The 19077-nt window shown below is 43.5% G+C and overlaps 1 protein-coding gene across 13 annotated transcripts in view; it reads left to right on the top strand.

Annotated features, from left to right (window-relative positions):
* Positions 1 to 19077, top strand: part of LOC120739856 (ryanodine receptor 3-like) — a 104973-nt gene that overhangs the window by 29483 nt on the left and 56413 nt on the right. For 6 of the 13 annotated variants that reach the window (XM_040041796.1, XM_040041791.1, XM_040041793.1 and 3 more), the window contains exons 4-22: positions 2356 to 2370; positions 2840 to 2914; positions 3061 to 3139; positions 3692 to 3804; positions 4935 to 5034; positions 5334 to 5427; positions 6213 to 6287; positions 6746 to 6902; positions 7428 to 7592; positions 7970 to 8091; positions 8878 to 9058; positions 9841 to 9976; positions 11373 to 11468; positions 11772 to 11890; positions 13612 to 13745; positions 14025 to 14266; positions 14526 to 14718; positions 16818 to 17034; positions 17291 to 17401. In XM_040041796.1, coding sequence (XP_039897730.1) covers positions 2356 to 2370; positions 2840 to 2914; positions 3061 to 3139; positions 3692 to 3804; positions 4935 to 5034; positions 5334 to 5427; positions 6213 to 6287; positions 6746 to 6902; positions 7428 to 7592; positions 7970 to 8091; positions 8878 to 9058; positions 9841 to 9976; positions 11373 to 11468; positions 11772 to 11890; positions 13612 to 13745; positions 14025 to 14266; positions 14526 to 14718; positions 16818 to 17034; positions 17291 to 17401 — 2424 coding nt within the window. The remainder of the gene's footprint in view (positions 1 to 2355; positions 2371 to 2839; positions 2915 to 3060; positions 3140 to 3691; positions 3805 to 4934; positions 5035 to 5333; positions 5428 to 6212; positions 6288 to 6745; positions 6903 to 7427; positions 7593 to 7969; positions 8092 to 8877; positions 9059 to 9840; positions 9977 to 11372; positions 11469 to 11771; positions 11891 to 13611; positions 13746 to 14024; positions 14267 to 14525; positions 14719 to 16817; positions 17035 to 17290; positions 17402 to 19077) is intronic. The other 7 variants (XM_040041799.1, XM_040041797.1, XM_040041800.1 and 4 more) reach the window with 3 other exon arrangements.

Raw genomic sequence — 19077 nt, 5'->3', positions numbered from 1 at the left:
AAACTGAACTCAGGACCTTCTTGCTGTGAGGCAACAGTGCTAACCACCGTGCCACCGTGCTGCCCACGGTGATATGCTGCTGATATGATGTTACATTACGATGCATTAAATAAGCATCTAAAACAAATGTTCAAACCTGATAAAACAGGAATGACAGGAAATGACAGGAAATGTTACTTAGGTCAGTTAAGCTGCTGATTTTGGTTCCTACTTTACAATCAGTTAAAAAAGGAATAAATAAATAAACGTTGCCTGCTCGAGTCTGAGCAGACTGTCAGTCAGACTGAGACTCTAAAGATGCCTCCAGCTGGCTGAGAGCAGAGAAGTATTTTGACCTCTTTTCCTCCTTTAATCAATAAAAAAAACCTATAAACACTAAATTCAAAGATCAAATTGACCTTATTTTTGAGATGAATTCTCGTGTACATACACCTATTGGATTTACTTATCGCAAACATTTATATTGTAACCCGTCTCACTTTACGTACCCGTGTAGCAAATACTCCAGAGACTTTTTAGACTTCTTGGATTGGCAATTTGAACCGTGTCACTCGAGTGCGTTCTCTCCTCTCACGTTTATCTGTTTTCGATATTGTCTACCTATTCATCATTCTTGCCTGCGCTGAAATGTCACTGGAGGAAGCGCCATTAAAGGGGAAATGGAGGTTGAATATGTCTCGGCTGAGGCTCTGAAATCAATATGTCTTTGAACAGATGGGCTCATCAATAGACAGTGGCTGGAGCAAATGGTTGTTGAGTTCAGGCAGTTCAAGCGGTTTTAGCCGGAAGGCGCAGAGACACAAAGGGCACAACAAGGTACCTGCAAAGACAACACACAGCAACTAGTGTAAATGCCAGGCCGCATTTAGCTCAGTATCCACTAATAATTACTAAGTGCAAATTTGTCTTTACTAATATAAAGTATCCCAGCCCATATTGGAGGGTTGCTGGTCAGAATGGGCGAGTGGTAAGACTGGTCACTGGGGAATACCTGCTGCAGGCTCACACACCTGTAGAAATGTCACCCTCTGAAATGAATGCAGTGGGGAAATAATTATTTGATCCCCAGCTGAATTTGTAAGTTTGCTCGCTTCCTTCTTGAGTGGGGGATGTTGCAGGTGCTGCCAGATTTCAATCCATTATAGTGTGTTACCAATGGTCCCAATTGCCTTCAGATCACTAACAAGCTCCTCCCGTGTAGGGCTAATGCACCGCCTTTTTCATGATTATCCTCATCCCATGAGGCAAGATCTTGCATGGAGTTCCAGACTCAGGGCGATTGATAGTTATTTTATATTTCTTCTATTTCTGAATAACCAAACCAACAGCTGCCCAAGCTTGGTGTGAAGGTAACAGAATATCTGTAACTGATTGATTAATTGATTGTAATCTGTGTGCCACATGGACATACACCTAGTCTGTTGGAGGCAGGCTGGATTGTAAGAGATCAAATACTAAATGACGTGCAAACTGATTTATAACTTTTGAGTATTTTTTCTGTAGTTGCTCTCTATCATGAAAATCTGAGACTTTTCATTTCTACGTAAGTGAACAAAATTGCAGTTTCAGCAGTGGATCAAATAATAATTATTTCTGGCACTGGATACGGCGGTTTGTGGTCTATAGTTGGAGACAGCATCATTCAAAAGTTTTCTCCCATATGGTTCATTTATCCAGGGGTTATAACAGCTTTGCTCTTTTCACATGCTTAAGTTATATTACGTTTTTGCTGCAATGTGTCTCTACATTTAGAAAATAACTTTTCTTGCTGATCATGCACAGCCCGTCATCGGGACAGGAAAGTGAGTTTGGGGTTTATCCGCTGTGGTGATTGCAGTGCTGCGTGCCTCACTGCATTAGACTCAGCCCCTCAGCCAGCTTAGAGCAGTTACCAGCAGCACAGAAGAAGCCTGAAAGCCAGTACTGCAGTCTGCAGAACACAACTGCATCAAATCACAGGCCCGCTATTGTCCCAGTAGCCAACTGAGGGGGATAGAGAGAGAAATAGAAACGCGGCAAAAGAAGATGTAGAACCACACTATGATTTTATAAAACACATAGCGCTTGGATATTACGTAACTACAATTTTGTAAAATTGCATAGAATAAACTCAGCTTTGCTGGATACATACTGTATAGTTAGTATCCTGCTTGGCTTGTAGAAAATATTTGTTTTCCAGTGGCTTCACTGTAAAACACACACAAAAAAAGATTGTCAGCTTCTTTTTCTTCATTCCTTTAAAAAAGTAACAGCTGTGTGTGGCCCTAAATTTGTACCACCTAAAGCAGACAGGCTCAGGAGAACAGTAGCTCTTTTCTGAATAATAACACTCTTTCTTACCTTAATGCTTCCTAGAGGCTCATAAGGAAGGTGAGTAACATGGGAGTTGATTGCCAAAGAGAAAAAAACCACCCCCTTTTGCATTTCTCCCAATAGATATATTAATTGTTCCCCCTCCTGCATCTTAACCCAATCCCCAAGGCGATGGAGTCATTGTCTGCTAATACTGACATTGCATCCAGAGACTGACAGTAGTTTACAGTGTGCATCCTCCCACATTCCTGTAGCTGGAGTGCTGGAAAGATGAGCCCGTATCCTGCTCACTCACGGATACAGGAGCAGATTGCATGTGTTCATTGGAGAGACTGGGTGGCAAACCCTCCCCAGGAGATGCGTGCCCCCAGCTTGAGGTCACCCTAGTCGTCGATGAGGTCAACATTCAGTGTCAGAGGTTCGATTGAAGCGGCTGGAGGGAGACCACTGGGGTTGTTCTGACAGAACACTGAGCTGACATGTAACTATGCGCTTGTGTACATGTGTTTGTGAATCGTCTCTATAGGCAGCGCAGAGTGGCGGACACAAGACTCTGCTGTACGGACACGCCATCCTCCTGCGGCATTCCTTCAGCTCTATGGTGAGAGATCTCAAACAATCCCCGCTAAACAAATCACGACAGATTCTAACGGTTGATTTATACGGTATACCAAAAATGACCCTTGTCAACACAGGAAGCGTGTGACAGCTCTGTCTTTTGTGGTTTGATGTGTGTGTTGACCACAGTACCTGGCCTGTTTGAAGACATCAAGGTCACAGACAGATAAGCTTTCCTTTGATGTCGGCCTGCAGGAGGATTCAACAGGTAAATAAAAGCTCCGGTGCAGTTTCCTTTTATCTTCCTCCATTCCCTTTGTCATTGTCGCTACGCCTGTCGCTCTCCGTCTTTGTTCCGCCTCCGTCTGCTTCTTTAAATCTATCTAACCTCCTCTTCGCTGTCTGAAAGTCCCCTCTTTATCTTTCTTCCCGCTCTTCGTTTGTTCGCGAGTGAATTTCACTGTATGTCTTTTCAGAATCTCAGTTGATACCCCCCCTCCCGCAGTGAAGCAGTGTACACTTACTTTGTGCTTCTTGTTGTCAGCTATGATTTCATCTGTGCAGAATATTTAACACCCTCATGTGTGGCAGGCTGATACCTGGACCCACTTCTGTTTGCACTTGTTAATTGCATCATGTGGTACGCTAGATGAGCAGTCGCCTCAGTTTCACTTGAAAATCTTGCTGCGGTGACCCGTGTGTCCTCATCTTCAGCCCACTGTGACAATATTAGTAATTACAGGGGGTATTTGGGCAGTGGTGTTTGATTAAAAATATAGAAGAAACATGTGTTTGTGTATGCCTGCGCTTACTGTTGCAGGTGAGGCTTGCTGGTGGACAATCCATCCAGCCTCCAAGCAGAGATCAGAGGGAGAGAAAGTACGCATCGGCGATGACCTCATCCTCGTCAGCGTGTCCTCAGAGCGATACCTTGTAAGTCTAGTGTTTGCCGGTGTGTATGTGTGTGTGTGTGCGTGCATTTGAGTGATCATAACACAGAGGTCTTGGTAGGAGCGCATCAATTCTACTCCCCTGATGTGGCAAAATTTCAGATTATAGCAATCCTGTTACCACATGCTGCAGCTCTCTCCGTGACCTCTCTCCAGCTGGAGGCTTAACATTAAAAGCAACAACTTTTTTCCCCCTCCGGATGACTGCAGAAATGCATACAATTACATTAAGCAAAATTTGATCTGCACTGCATCACGTCTGATCTCTGGGGGGGATTATGATTTCTTTGCTTCCAGTGCCTTTTCAAATCAAGCTCCCACGTAATCATTCTGGTCACGCCCAAACATTCCTCTCCTCTGCAGCTATGATTCTAACTTTTTCAGCAGCGGGTAACTTTCACTTTTAGACTAACTTTGCCCACTGAGCACACGGACTCGGACGCTAACCCTGGGAAACATGTTCTCCATGATCCGTGAAGTTTGTGACAGCAGCCAGGCGGTGCTTACAGCCCCACGGCAGTTGGGAGCACGGACAGATGACCACTATCGCCTTACAGTCAGCAATGCCAATCTGGTAGTCTGTCCCAGCTGTCACACACACTGTGGTATGTGGAGACACACAAGCACCGAGGGGGCTGCAGGAGACTCTGGGGAAGGAGGATGATCAGGACACAGCTGCCACAAAATTTGTTTTTTGGATGCACAAACACTGTGGAAACCACACACACACACATATTCTCTACATTATAACCTGTTTGTGTATCCCTGAGCGCTCATCGATAAATTGGAGTCTTCTTCTGCATCAGTGGTAATAGACTTTCAAGCTCCAACTGACAACTCATCATCCTTTTCAAGTTGAATCAATACAATCATGCATTACAAACCCAGCTGCAGGGTCACAAGCCAGTGCACTCCTAGTGTCGATCCCAAGCTCACATAAATGGGGGAGGTCACGTCAGGTAGGGCATCTGATGTGAAGGTTTTGCCAAATCAAACATGTGGCTCGTAAAGATGTAGATACATTGCCGATTGCTCATAAGATCACAGTGCTGTCACTTGCATATTTCTGTAGCTGTACACAAAAGTGAAAGCTGGATGTGCTCTGTCCTGCAGCATTTATCCATCTCAAGTGGCAACATCCAGGTGGATGCTTCCTTCATGCAGACTCTGTGGAACGTCCATCCCATCTGCTCTGGTAGCAACATAGAAGAAGGTAGAGACTTTACATAATCATTTGATATACCTTCAGGTAAAAAAGAGAGACAAATATACTTGAAGACAGTGTTGTGATGAATTTTGCAGCTCATATAATTTGAATTTTCTGCATATTCAGTCAAATCCAGGTGACAGTGGCTAAATTTGCAACGAGTTTAATGTTTCTAACTGTATTTAAAAATGGGTAAAACACTTAAATATGGCAGTTAAACACTTAAACCTCTGTGATATGGATTGTCTATTTTTCCTGATTTCATCTCTGAGATGCCAAATCTTTTCTTTGTCCTTCTCCAATAGGCTACCTGTTAGGTGGTCACGTGATGCGGCTGTTCCACGGACACGACGAGGTTGTTACAATCCCGGGATCAGACCAGAGTGAAGAGCAGCAGAGGTGCCTAACACAGCATCGCAGGGGCAAAGCTAAAGTAGTTACACAGCACATGAGAAGCTAATGGAGCTGCCAGCCCTGTTTCCACCACGCTCTGTGACCAGTGTAACCCCCGCCCCCCTCCCCACGGGAGCCAAAATGGCTGCGGTGTTATTTTTACCTACAGTATAGCTGCTTGGTGCCAACTCACATAAGGCAGAGCGCTGAATAATGGCACACTGGGCCCGAAGTGGGTCAAAACAGCGGGCACTACACGGGCCCGTACACATTCAGCCAGGTGCCAAAAGATGTGTGCGTCTTCCTCTGTGATACACACGATGTGCACACAGTTTCTATTTTTAGACCGGAGCGTGGCAAATATGGGGGCGGGATTAGATTTAATTCTAATTTCTAGCTTTGGCTTTTACTCCTTGATATTTCACAGATGGAGCGTGCTTTTTAGAGGTCTCACATTTTTCTGGGGCAGATCAAACGCACTCCAAACTGTCACCAAGGGGGCGATGAGCGATTTCTTTTATCTTGGGACCTAGTCACCCATATCACTGAGAGACGGCGTAGCTGCGAGTTATCGGGACTCGTCTGTGTTTGAAGGATGTGACGCCGCAGTCGGCAGAGTAAAAACAGCGTGCTTATGTGCCAAAGTCAAACATCTTGTCTGTGAATATCAGTGTGACAAATGAGAGGAGAGAGGGCCGGGATGAATGACCTTGAGAGTGTCCGTGGCAGCTAGACAGTTAAAGCATCTGCCCACGCACACACACACACTCATGCTTCTGACTCTTCCTCAGGATAGTCAACTATGAGACGGGTAAAGCTGGTGCCAAGGCGAGGTCCTTGTGGAGGCTGGAGCCACTCCGAATCAGGTGGTTTTGTGTTTCATGTGATCTTTTATCTGTTGCCTTTCTTCCTGTAACTCTCTCCTTTGTTTTTGTTTAGTTCATCGCTGTCCTTTCCACCTTTCTTTTCTGTCTTTTGTTCATTGTTTCCATTTTATCTGTTCTCCTTTCCTCACTGCTGCACTTTGGCCTCTGCCTTATCCCCTCTTTCTCTTTCCCTCTGTCTTTGCTGCCGTTCCCCTTTGATTTCTGCCATGTTTTTGATGCTGTTTTGTTTAGACTTTCCTGTTTCCTAAAAAGGAAAAAAAAGGTGCATAATTACAAAAATGTTTTCATCCGTTTCCAACTGATTCAATTCATATCTACTAGATAATTAACAGCTGGCAGCAGTTTTTTAGATCAGCTAATTAGCAAATCTCCCTGGGTTTGTGAACTGAACATTTTTGTGTATGCTTAATATTAATGTGCGGTTGTGGCGTTGACAGCTGGAGCGGGAGCCACATCCGCTGGGGTCAGGCCTTCCGGCTACGGCACCTGACCACCGGTCACTACCTGGCTCTAACGGAGGACAGGGGGCTGGTGCTTCAGGATCGGGAGAGGTCTGACACCGTTGCAACGGCCTTCTGCTTCAGAGCCTCTAAGGTAAGGACACATGCACACAGAAATGATCTGCATCGTACAGGATCAGCCACACCCTTTCCCATTTAAACACCAGCAAGAAGGCTTTATGAAGGATCACCTATTAACCTTTTACGAATGAACTGCCAAATATCCTTGGGCTGGAAAATCACAGCTTTTTCAAGGACAATGAAAATTGCAAGAATTATTGGACGAGCGAAAACTACACCATTGAGGTTAATTTAGCTGAACTTGCCGACTCTAACTGAAGCGACCGTTTAACTACTCTGTTCTATAGAGTTTCTTGAAATGAATAGTGATGCTGAACCAATTACTGACCCCCTTCCAATGTGGATCTGAAGCATGTCTTGCAGAATATGTTAAGCAGCTGACTTGATTTACATTATTTACATCTAATCCTAAAAGCAAAACAAATACAGCCTTCTTGCTTGTGATGGGCGGAGAGCTTTAAGTTGTAGATGCAGCTAATATTTGGTCATGGTTTGATTAAGAGCAAATCTGGGTCTCTTTTCCTTCCTTTCTGTGCAGGAGAAGCTGGAGCAGAGCCCCAAGCGCGACATCGAGGGAATGGGAGTGGCTGAGATTAAATACGGGGACTCGATCTGCTTCATCATGCACGTGGCCGCGGGTCTCTGGCTCTCGTACCAGGCGCCCGATGTCAAATCTGCTCGTCTGGGTCCCCTCAAGAGAAGAGTGAGTGGCGACATACGCGAGCGCACACTGCTCTGTCTTTAGATGCAAGGCACATGGAGAAAACAAGGAGCATTAATAAATAAATCACACTCCTTCGAGTGGATAATTATTTCGAGAGTAATGAGTTGATTGAGTTAAGATGATCCTCTGTTAGTTTGCATCTCATATCTCTGCCTCTGCTAAATATAGACCTCGTCTCCTGGCTACTGTTGCAGAGGGGGTGTGCGTGCGGCATGTAAACACAGCCAGGTGGCCTGTAGTGTCAGACAGACACTGTGGCTCGGTGCGTTCTCCTCCTTCATTTCTTTACTCATTTCTTTATATCGTCTCATGGCAATGTTTCTCGCCCTTTTCTCGCCCTGTGGCGTCCTCTCAAGGCATGCCTGCATTCTGAAGGTCACATGGATGACGGATTGACCCTCCAGCGCTGTCAGCACGAGGAGTCCCGCGCCGCGCGCATCATCCGCAACACCACGCTTCTCTTTAAGCGATTCATCAGGTACGCTACACGTTGACAAAACGTTGCCGTTGCTCACTTCAGCACACAGGGATGTGATTGCACAAATTAGCCAATTAAACCAAATTGCAGCCCACATTTGTCTTTCGCCACTTTATTAGGGTAATCTGCAAAATGTCCTGTCAGTGGGACAAGTTTCATAAGCACCCACGTTGATGATGGTTTAGCGTAATTACGCCTGATGATAAAGACATTCCAACATCGGCAAATTATATCTGAAGGCTATTTTTGAAGCCCACAGACTCACAGGTGTGATATAACTCGTGATGTAACTAAAGTACAGAGGGGCCTGTGGGTTTTGTCTGAGTGGGGTGCCAGTGCCCCATACAGTTCACTCAGTGGACCAGCCACATGTTTCCAAATAGAAATGCAGTGGCATCACTGCTATGTGTGGTGAGCTATGAAGCACATACGTGGATGCTTCCATTGCCTGTATTTGTTATCAGAGGGCTTGCTGTCTCCTGGGTCAGACTTAGGGGCAGGAATCTGTCAGCCCCCACCATCACCACCACCACACACACACCGCTCCCATGCATAGGACTAGAGCTATTTTTAGCAGGCCAGCGGAAATCAGCATTTCAGCATGAATGAACCGTTGGGTTAAAGATCGTGTTAGTCATCACTGCCTCTCCTCAAGTCTGTTCAGCTTCCCAGTCGTCGTATCTTTAGCAATGGTTTGTTTCCTCGAATGAATGAGAGAATTTGAGAAATGGCAATGTAGTGTTAAATGTGTGATTGAGTTTTTTTCTTTCTGTCTACTTCCCCCAGAGACCTGGATTGTCTGGGTGTTAAGAACAGGGCACTGGTCGCTCTGCCCGTGGAGGAGGTGCTCCAAACCCTTAATGACCTCATCACTTATTTCCAGCTCCCCGATGCCGAGCTGGAGCACGAAGAAAGGCAGATCAAGCTGCGCTCGCTCAAAAACAGACAGAACCTCTTCAAGCAGGAAGTGAGTTCATCCACCAAGGAAGGTTTAGTAAAAAGAGCTCGCGAGGCAGTCAGGCAGAGCAAAAGAATCTCAACGTGGTTGCAATTGGGACACTTTTAGTGAATGAGTGCACGTGTGATTAAGCTAGCAGTAGTGGCAAACTTGCAGAAGGAGGTGAAAAAGCGAAACCAATTGATTCTGTGTGGTTTGTTTCAATGGCATCCTGTATTTGGACGCACTTTATATGACGGTGTCAGCAGTTTTCCTGAGGCTGGCATGAGCGCACTGAGCTTTCTGCTAAGCTTCCAGGCTCTAAATTGCTTTCATCAATTATAAAATGTCAACTGCCTCGCTGAGGGACCCTATGATGTCACCCACTGAAAAGCAGGTTAAATCTTACGGGATACAACAGCATAACTGTGTCAAAATGTCGTCGAGAGACCATAAAATAAGAGACTTGATTGCAATATATCTGAAGATTATCGACACATACGGTATTGATTTTTGCAAATTACATATATTTTAAGGATTTTTTAATCTTATTTACCTTTCTATGGGGGACTAAAGGAGCACATTTCTATCTTAATTCTAATCCCGAAGGTCAGCTTGTCACAATAACTGGAACACTTTCCATTTAGCATATCAGATCTCAGGTATTTCAAGTCTGTAGAATAAACCAGTACAAGACCATCATGAAGCTGCATTGCACTAACTGAAAACTGGGGGCGGATTTCATCAGAGGAAGCTCTTATACCAGTGACATGTGGTGGGTCATGTGACATGTGTCACTGCCTCTTTTTTAGGGCATGCTGACTCTGGTGTCCAACTGTATTGACCGACTGAACGTCTATAACAGCGCCGCACATTTTGGGGAGTGCGCGGGCTCGGAGGCTGGAGCGGCCTGGAAAGATATTCTCAACCTGCTGTATGAGCTGCTGGGTGAGATGCTGGTCGTAACTGCACACACACAAATACACACACAGACAGACACACAGACGTACACACAGACTCGCTGCCAACTGCAATTAATCTTAAAATTGAAAGTTCAGATTCACATTTGCACACTGACACACAGGATGCGGCAGATGGCCCTAACTGAGCCTGATTCTGCCAGAGGTTTCTTCCTCTTTAAAAGTGCGTTCTTCCTTCCCACTGTCTCCAGATGGTTGATCACAGCGGTTTTCTCCACATAATTTTAGGCTCTTTGCATCACAGTATAAAGCACCTTTCTGTGACTGTTGCTGTGAATTGATGCTGTATAAATAAAACTGAATTGAAGACACACGAACCATAAATACACTTTTCTAATACTCCAAAAACAAAACAAAACAGACAAACACATTGTTGCAGAAATGGCTCGGTGGCATGCGGCCCAATGCCAGGGCATCAACCCAACAACATCAGTCATCTCAGACACACACAGACACACACACACACACACACACACACACACACAGCGTTTGGGTATTTCCCACTGACCTCATTTCTTTCTAGCTGCCTAATGTCAATTTTCATCTCTGTCCTCTCAGTTCTCTGTTTTGTTTTGCTCTCTGTGTTCCTACTGCCCAGTGTCATCACCCCTCCTTTTCAAATTCACTATAACCTCTTGCACTGCATCCATATGCTCCGTCATATATAGGACGTATCTCAGTAAAATGACCTGGCAGGAAAAAGCTTTTTTTTTGTCTGTATATCCTGCCATCTTCCATCTGATGAGTACAATGTTTGTCTCGACTGTTATTTCAGCAGCTTTCACATAAAAAGATCCATTTACGAGCAGAAAATTGTGAGCAGGCACGATTTTCTTCCTGTCATGTTTGAAATGAGTTTCATTCTTAAGCTGAGATAGCCCGTATGTAGAGTTTATCTTTCATCTCGCCACACTGAAGCCCTCTCTGCCCTCCAAGGATGTCCTTCACGCTCTTATTTACACTGACTTCACCTGCTGACTCATATTAGTGTTCTAGTCACATCTCTTTCTCTCTCTGTTCCCCTTCCCCCTTCTTCACACACCTGGTTGAGCGCAGCGCTAAGTGGATTTGGGATGCCTCCCTCCTTTCTTCTTTGTCTCCCTGCATCGGATGACCCTGTTTTTTCATGCTAGGACGTACATGTGGGTGTGTTTGTCCTCATATGTTTATGTCTGGTCCCACCTTCTCTCTAAGGCATCTTCTAAAACTAATATGTTTAAGAGTGTCAAAGCACAATGTCTTCCTTAACCGGCTTTGGGCATGAATTCAAAGTGTTCACCTTTGCGTGACATTGTTTTTCTGTTGTGTAAGTCGTCACATTAAGCAATGCGCTGACTCGTGCACACTTTCCTCGTGTCCTGCAGCTGCGTTAATCCGAGGAAACCGCAACAACTGCACACAGTTCTCCAACAACCTGGACTGGCTGGTGAGCAAGCTGGAGAGACTGGAGTCTTCTTCAGGTACACTCATTAGCATTCTGACACATACACATGAGCCTGCAGTGAAACAGCACTGTGAGACAGCTTTTGTGCAACATCGCAAAACTATTAAAATTCTTTAACAGGTACAGGAGTCTTTTTTTGAAAGGTGACACTGTTGGCTGAAATCATGGGAATAGCGGCTTTTACTTTTTAAATGTGCAGTAAGGAGTGTACCAGCAGGGTTTTCTGTTGCTCTGTGCAGACAGAATGCATCTTTGATGAGTGTCCTTTGGTGCGTCTTTTGCGAGTGTTAAGTAATTGATGAATTTTGCGGCTGTGCAGGGATTCTGGAAGTTCTGCACTGCATTTTAATCGAGAGCCCCGAGGCGCTCAATATCATCCAGAAAGGACACATTAAATCCATCATATCGCTGCTGTACAAGCATGGACGCAACCACAAGGTAAGCAGTAAGTGTTGTTGCTACACGGTGAAATACACATCTGGGTTGTGCACATGTTGAAAAATAACTATGCAATACAAAGAACAGCAATTTATGTTAAGAAAAAGCGTAACACTTTATAATACGGCGCGTGACTGCAATGAAATTGAATTTTTATGTGTATTTTATTTGAAACTACAAGAAAAAATACCTTTAAAATTTGCAGGTCTATGTGACCTTCAAGATGATGGAGCCAAGTCTAATTTTGTTTTCCTTTCACAATCACTGTTTACTCATAAAGGGACTGTTTACTTTCCTGTAGTACACTTGGGACATTAGGCGAGGTTAAACCAAAATGTACAGCACACTTCTTATGTAAGATGGGGAAATATTGGTTGTTTTTCCACAAAATTACCAAGAAATTACTTAAAATTACTTACAATGGAATTTCTGTCTTGTTTTCTTTATAATAAAATATAGTTTAGAGCAGGGGCAGGGGAACTCCAGGCCTCGAGTGTCGGTGTCCTGCAGGTTTTAGATGTGTCCTTCATCCAACACAACTGATTCAAATGGCTAAATGACCTCCTCAACATGTCTTGAAGTTCTCCAGAGGCCTGGTAATGAACTAATCATTTCATTCAGGTGTGTTGACCAAGGGTGAGATCTAAAACCTGCAGGACACCGGCACTTGAGGCCTGGAGTTGCCTACCCACGGTTTAGACTGATTAAAATTACTTACAGTGTAATTATTGCTTTGTTCCCTGTAGAAACCTGACTTGTTACCCCATTTTTTTGTGTATATAAGTATAATTATACTAAAATTTCAAATAAAATACATTGAAATTAGATTTATTTACAAAGTAATACCAGAAAAAAAATGTAAAACCCCAATAAAAGCATAAAGGAATAATGTGATGTTTTCTTTGTTTGTTTATGTGTCTGTACGGTGAATATGTCACAATAACATGCAACCAGTTGAAGTTGTCTTATGACTTATGACTGGCTGCACAACAAATTACTCCTGCTAAGAAGTGCACTAGAACAAAGCATTCAAATAAAAACTGCAAATTATGTTTGAACTTGGTGTTTAATGTTTCTTTCAACAGTTGAAGCACACGACATGTCAACTTCACTGGTGCTTGTGTACCTAACTTGGAAAGAGCAACACTCTTTGCCACAGTCTCCATGCTAAGCTGGCCATCTGCTGGCTATTAGCTGTACATACTGTACAGATGAGTGGGGTTCTTCTTGTTGAGAAGGCTCCTGGAGCTTTTCGTAGCCACGTGCCCCTAACACGAAACAGTCTGTTTAACAGTGAAATAAGATCAGGAGCCGGCCTGGGTCGTAAATCAGCCCGACTGTACCGTTTTGCAGTGGAAGCAGGAGAAAAAGGTCAATGCTAAAGCGTCGGTGTTCTATGCTGTCACCCTTGGCTGAGCATCCTGGCCCATTTAGTTCTACAGCTTTGTTAAGCTAACATCAAAAGGGTATTCTTTAACATGTTTTGTACCCAGTAACAATCGCAGAGTAATTATGCAGTGGTTGCATATAAAGGGACTGTCCCTCCGGCAGCATCCTGGACAGTGAAGTATAATTAGTCATTTTCAGGTGCAGATGCACATCTGGGGTATAATAGGGAAAATGAAGTAAACGTGTTATCATTAGTGAGTGTTAAGTGCTGTTATGGTCTTCCATTAGATGGTGTTGCTTATTATCCCTACCTCCTTCACCTTCTTTTTTAGATACTAGATGTGCTCTGTTCACTGTGTGTGTGTAATGGCGTAGCTGTGCGAACCAATCAGAACCTCATCTGCGATCACTTGCTGCCCAAGAGAGATCTGCTGTTGCAAACCCAGCTGGTCAATGATGTCCAGAGGTTAGAGAGCCATTTATTTATCTTGCTATCTTTCTCCTCCTTGCTTCTCTGATAACTCAGCCCACAGTTATTTCTCTAGAGTCTAAAGCTTACTTTCAGTTTATTAATCTGGTGAGGATCTTTTGTGAAATCATTATGTTTTTTAATCTCTTGTCTTTTTTATCTTAGTAGTTAAATAACTTTGTGTGGAATGTTGCAGTTTTTTTAAGTGAAAAGTACAATATTGTAATTAAAAATGTAACTCTCTGGTGGTGATGTCACATTGCACTTCTTTGCCAGCATGAGACCGAACATCTTCCTGGGCGTGAGTGAAGGCTCGGCTCAGTACAAGAAGTGGTACTATGAACTCATGATCGACCAGGTGGACCACTTTGTGACCAGCGAGCCCTCCCACCTCAGAATCGGCTGGGCGAACACAAAAGGCTATGCGCCCTACCCGGGAGGAGGAGAGGGCTGGGGTGGTAATGGAGTTGGTGATGATCTCTACTCGTACGGCTTTGATGGACTCCACCTCTGGTCAGGTGGGTGGGACAAGCCGGTGTCTGGAGTAACTAAAGCATTAGAAGATGAGCGGTAACCCTGGGTTACAGCCAAGTTGTGTCTAGACAGAACCAGTGCCCTGCAGGGACGATCTCCTCGCCCAGAGTCTGTGTCGTTGTGTGCAAATGTGTGTATCCAACAGTATGTGTGTGTGAGAGAGGGAGGTAGAGGTGTGATTTGTGCCAGCACAACTCACTAGGTCGTATTTCACATAGCAGTTTGTGCGTTTGTCCCGATCAGGTCGTATCCCGCGGGCGGTTGCGTCCATGAACCAGCACATTCTGACCTCAGAGGACGTGGTGAGCTGCTGCCTGGACCTTGGAGCCCCCAGCATATCCTTCAGGATCAACGGACAGCCCGTCCAGGGCATGTTTGAAAATTTCAACACAGACGGACTCTTCTTCCCTGTTGTCAGTTTCTCTGCAGGTGTCAAGTGAGTGTGTATTTTTTTTGTTCATATGCTTTATTAGACGTTAACAGGCAGAAAAAACTCATATTTATATATTCTAAAAATTCTATCTTTATATTCTGACTTTCATTTTGTCTTCGAGGCTTTTAGATTAGACGCGGCTTAAAAAACAGGAAAAAAATTCTGTTTCCATGGTGACCACTGATAGTGTGATTGATGTGACTTGAAAATGGAATTTCAAGCTCCAGCAGTTTTCCCACAATTCCATGATCGACTCCAACTTTGAAGAGCACAGTAGCCTTTTGCCACGTTCCCTCTGAGACACCTGCCACAATGTTTGGTCATGTTAAATATTAGAAAATGAATTTATTTAAAAAAAATATAAAAAAATGTCAGAGTTCAATCATCATTCATTTAAAAAAATGTGGTTCATCTGTGTGGCTAAGAAAAGGAAAGAAAAAGGCATAACGCTCCGCTTGATTTCCCCGTCTCTCAAATCATTTTCATGCATTTTTTTCCACAAATGATGTCACTTTTAATAGCGTCATTGTTCTCACACTGTCTGTATTATCTGATGTGCAGAAAAGATTAATTGAACAATGTGTGTTACTGACCCAGTTGTTACGCTGGTTAACAGAAGTTAGATAAGGAGTTTATTACCACTCACACACACGCTCATGTGCCAACATGCTGCATGAGAATTGCTTGAAATATTAAACAGTTCCTTTTTAAGGGATTTTAGTGGTTTTTTGTGACAGCTTGCTGTTACTTTGCACCTGGTGCTAAATTGGAGCAAGTGGAGGATTGGTTGTTCCTGTTAGGTTAAAGGTTAAAGGTTAAATGTATTTATGTAACACGTTTAAAACAGAGTTTGTTTTTTATTAGTCTTTGCTGTTGATTGGAAGCCTAAATAACCTTTTAGATCATGAAATATGTTTCTTATTTTACAAGCGTTTCATCTTCGGTCAATGCACTCTACACTCAGAAACACTGAGCCATACTAAGGATTGGCATGGACTCAGAAAATGTGCTCAGATGGGAGTTTGTGTGTATCAAGTGTTTATTTTGAAGTTGGCGAATAAGCATATCTAATGTGGTGGAAGCTGTGGGACTGAGCGTGCGCATGTGAGGTCTGGAGAGGAGGAGGAACAGAGTTAGCAATGGTTCAACCGGAGGTCGTGATTTGTGGACTGGATTGTGGAACCTGGAAATGGTCTTATTTGAGTGGGAGGTGCTTTAGAGCAGCAGGCGAGTTTCCACAGTAGGGTGGATCGGTGGAGAGTGGGCAGGCAGGTGAACAGGTGAGTTCCTGAAGCGGGCACATGTGGCTGAAAGGTTTTCACAACTCTGGAGTTCAAGAAATTCCAGAGAGACACGTGATTCAATAGTGCATGAGATTGGTGACTGAAAAGAGTGGAGAGACTTAGGATCGCAAGTTCTACATCAGCCCAGCACACCTGGTAAAGGTGTGACAAGAACAAACCAGACAGGGGACGAGTCCTGATGCCAACCTCACAGCTTATAATAACAAAGAGGTTCAACATGCAAAGACCCTTGAGCTGCTTCATTATTACAGACCGAGTGAAAGAATCCAAATTGTCTACAATTTCATAAAACAGGCTGTTTGGAACGGACTCGTCCTTTTTAGTAGTTGAAGTGTTGTCAAGGTCTGATCTGACTCTTTCATTGGTCGGGTGATTGTACAGCTAACACTGTGTTGACCAGTCACAGCAGAGCGTGAGCGTGTGGAAGCTTGGAATTGGCCCAGTGAACAGGGTGAACGTCTCCACGGACTTGAACGTGCCAGAACATGACAGCCACACATCCTCAGTGCTTAATAATTGAGGGCCGCAGTGAGAATGAGCTTGGTTGCGTCACTGCTACTACTTGAACTGCTATTTTGAGCAGCCTCGAGAGACGGTTTTGAAATGTTTTTTTTCATTCACAGAACTAAACGTGTCCCCATTGGAGTAGAACCTGTTTAAGAGAGTTAAGAATAAAAGTAGAGGATTAGTTTTCTTTTCACTAGTCGCTTCTTTTATTAACAGCATTTAATTTTCTTTTAGTGTGCACGTAAAACATCGCAATAAGCCAAGTCACGTGAGCAACTTTTCTCTGGTTAGGGTTCGTTTCCTGTTGGGCGGACGGCACGGTGACTTTAAGTTCCTGCCTCCATCAAGCTACGCACCGTGTTATGAGGCTCTGCTGCCAAAAGAGAAGATGAAGGTGGAGCCGGTGAAAGAGTATAAGAGAGATGTGGACGGAGTTCGAGATCTGCTGGGCACCACCCAGTTCATGTCGCAGGCCTCCTTCATCCCCACACCTGTGGAAACCAGCCAGGTAAGCTCACAGGAGGCGCGCAGGATGGTGATCATGAGAAAAACGCCCCCTTTTTCACAAAGGCTGTGATGCAGTGTGACATGTAAAAGAATGCGAATCAACTGAAAAAATGCTCATCTTGAATTTGATGCATCTTGTGTATTTGTTTAATTTTTCCAAAAGAATTGCATTACTTTGTTTCAACTACTGATTTTTTTGCATTCTATAGTTTGCACAACTTTTTGGAAAATGCTCATTTGCTTACCTGTTCCTTCAGATTGTCATGCCGCCTCATTTGGAGAAGGTTCGGGACAAGCTGGCTGAAAATATCCATGAGCTCTGGGGCATGAATAAGATTGAGCTTGGCTGGTCTTATGGCAAGGTAAGGGTTAGATTGTTAATGAGATTGTTATTTAGTTGCTCATGTTGTTCTCCTACAAGTTCATCGCTCGGATCAAAAGATAAAAAGCATACTCCATGCCGTTTTCCATGTTTGTGGAGAAATAAGCACGACAATTACAATTTTTTCTCGATGAGTGTGACAACTTACCATCACAGAGGCTTGTATGTCATCTTGCTTTCTCTTTTATAATTTGCGGTTTACACCAAAAAGAGGGTAAGTGGAAAAAGAACACTGTCATTGTTCGCATTCAGCGCTTTTCCACGCCACTCATTTACATCCTTCATTCACATCCAGTTTGTTTGTAGGTAGCAGAGTCATTGTGTCTGTGTTCTAGTGTCAGTCATGAATTACAAATTGTTGTTTCACCCAAAGGGCAGAACAGGATGTCTTGGCAATTTCATCACCTGAATAAACCCAGACTAAAATTTGCATTTTGTTTTTTGTTTTTCTCCTTTTCAAAGAAAAACTGATGGAGTTTCTAATTCTTTAAATGTTCAGAGGGTCAATCAAAACACATGACATAACCCGCTATGAGCCAGAAACCAATCAAAAGGCCTGTCTGTATATTCGGAGCAGATGTTGTATCTTTTCTGCTGCTACTGATAGGAATCTGAGAATGTGATTGTATGCTATACTTAGATTGGAAGATTAATGTGAAATTGAGATGAGGCTGTGTTAGTCTGTGTTATTCTTGCCTCTGCTGGCTATGTCCAAAAAATTGCCAGATTAACAGCCAATGTTTTCTATTATCAACTGGCATCAAGCCTGATCATGCATAAAGACCAGAAGCAGTGGGAAACACCTAGTCTGGATCTGTGGGGCAAGTTCAAAAGTATATCTGACTTAGCTTTTGAGCTCTTTTATCGTCGGAGAGCTTATGCATGAGGTTTTTTAAGCTGAAGTCTCCTGGCTTCACCTGTAGTGATATCAAATTCTCATCTAAACTCCCTAAAAGAACAAATTAGTGTATTTCCCAATACAGTCAGCTGGAAACGCATGCTTATAATTACAGTGTACGCAGTGCAATCAGCAGGCTCCTGCAACAGAAGACAAAAACTGTACCTGATTTAAATTCAGCTCCATCCCACTTCAAGTTCTCCTGCTGTGTTTGTATTGTTTACTCTCTGCTCGGGTCTATTGTAAGTCACGGTTGCACAAGTGGTCAAAAAGAAGGCACGTCCAAATTTAAGTCGGTTATGGTTTCATCTGTTTAACTCCAAATTCTAGCTGATGGCTTTCTGGTTTGTTGTATAGTTACCACAGGATAACGCCAAAGTGACCTGTTTTGCTCTTAAAGGAAGGAAAAACAAGAAACCAGCAACAAGACGCAACTCTTATGTCTATAATACAACATGAGAATTCTGCGCTAGCTTGTAAGCTTTCACTCTGTCCTCCTCCTCGAAAAATCTTTGATTTAGGACAAAGACAAGTCTGAGATTTGGTAAATAACAATAATAAACTAGTTTTATTGTCAAGGTTTTTGTTTGTTTTTTTACATGTGGAGCAATAGCCAAGTGAGTTGGAGTCAGTTATACATGTGGTAGAGGTCACATAGCAGATAAAATAAACCTGTTTTTGCTATTTAGCACTGGTTGCATGTAAATATGAAAGAGGAGATTTCCCATAGTTCTTGTACTATTCACAAAAGAGCTGGCTGCTAT

Source organism: Simochromis diagramma, unplaced genomic scaffold (assembly GCF_900408965.1).
Source record: "Simochromis diagramma unplaced genomic scaffold, fSimDia1.1 OVJJ01000304.1, whole genome shotgun sequence".
Classification (NCBI taxonomy): Eukaryota; Metazoa; Chordata; class Actinopteri; order Cichliformes; family Cichlidae; genus Simochromis; species Simochromis diagramma.
Note: the sequence above shows the minus strand (reverse complement) of the source record. Positions and strands in the feature narration are given on the sequence as shown.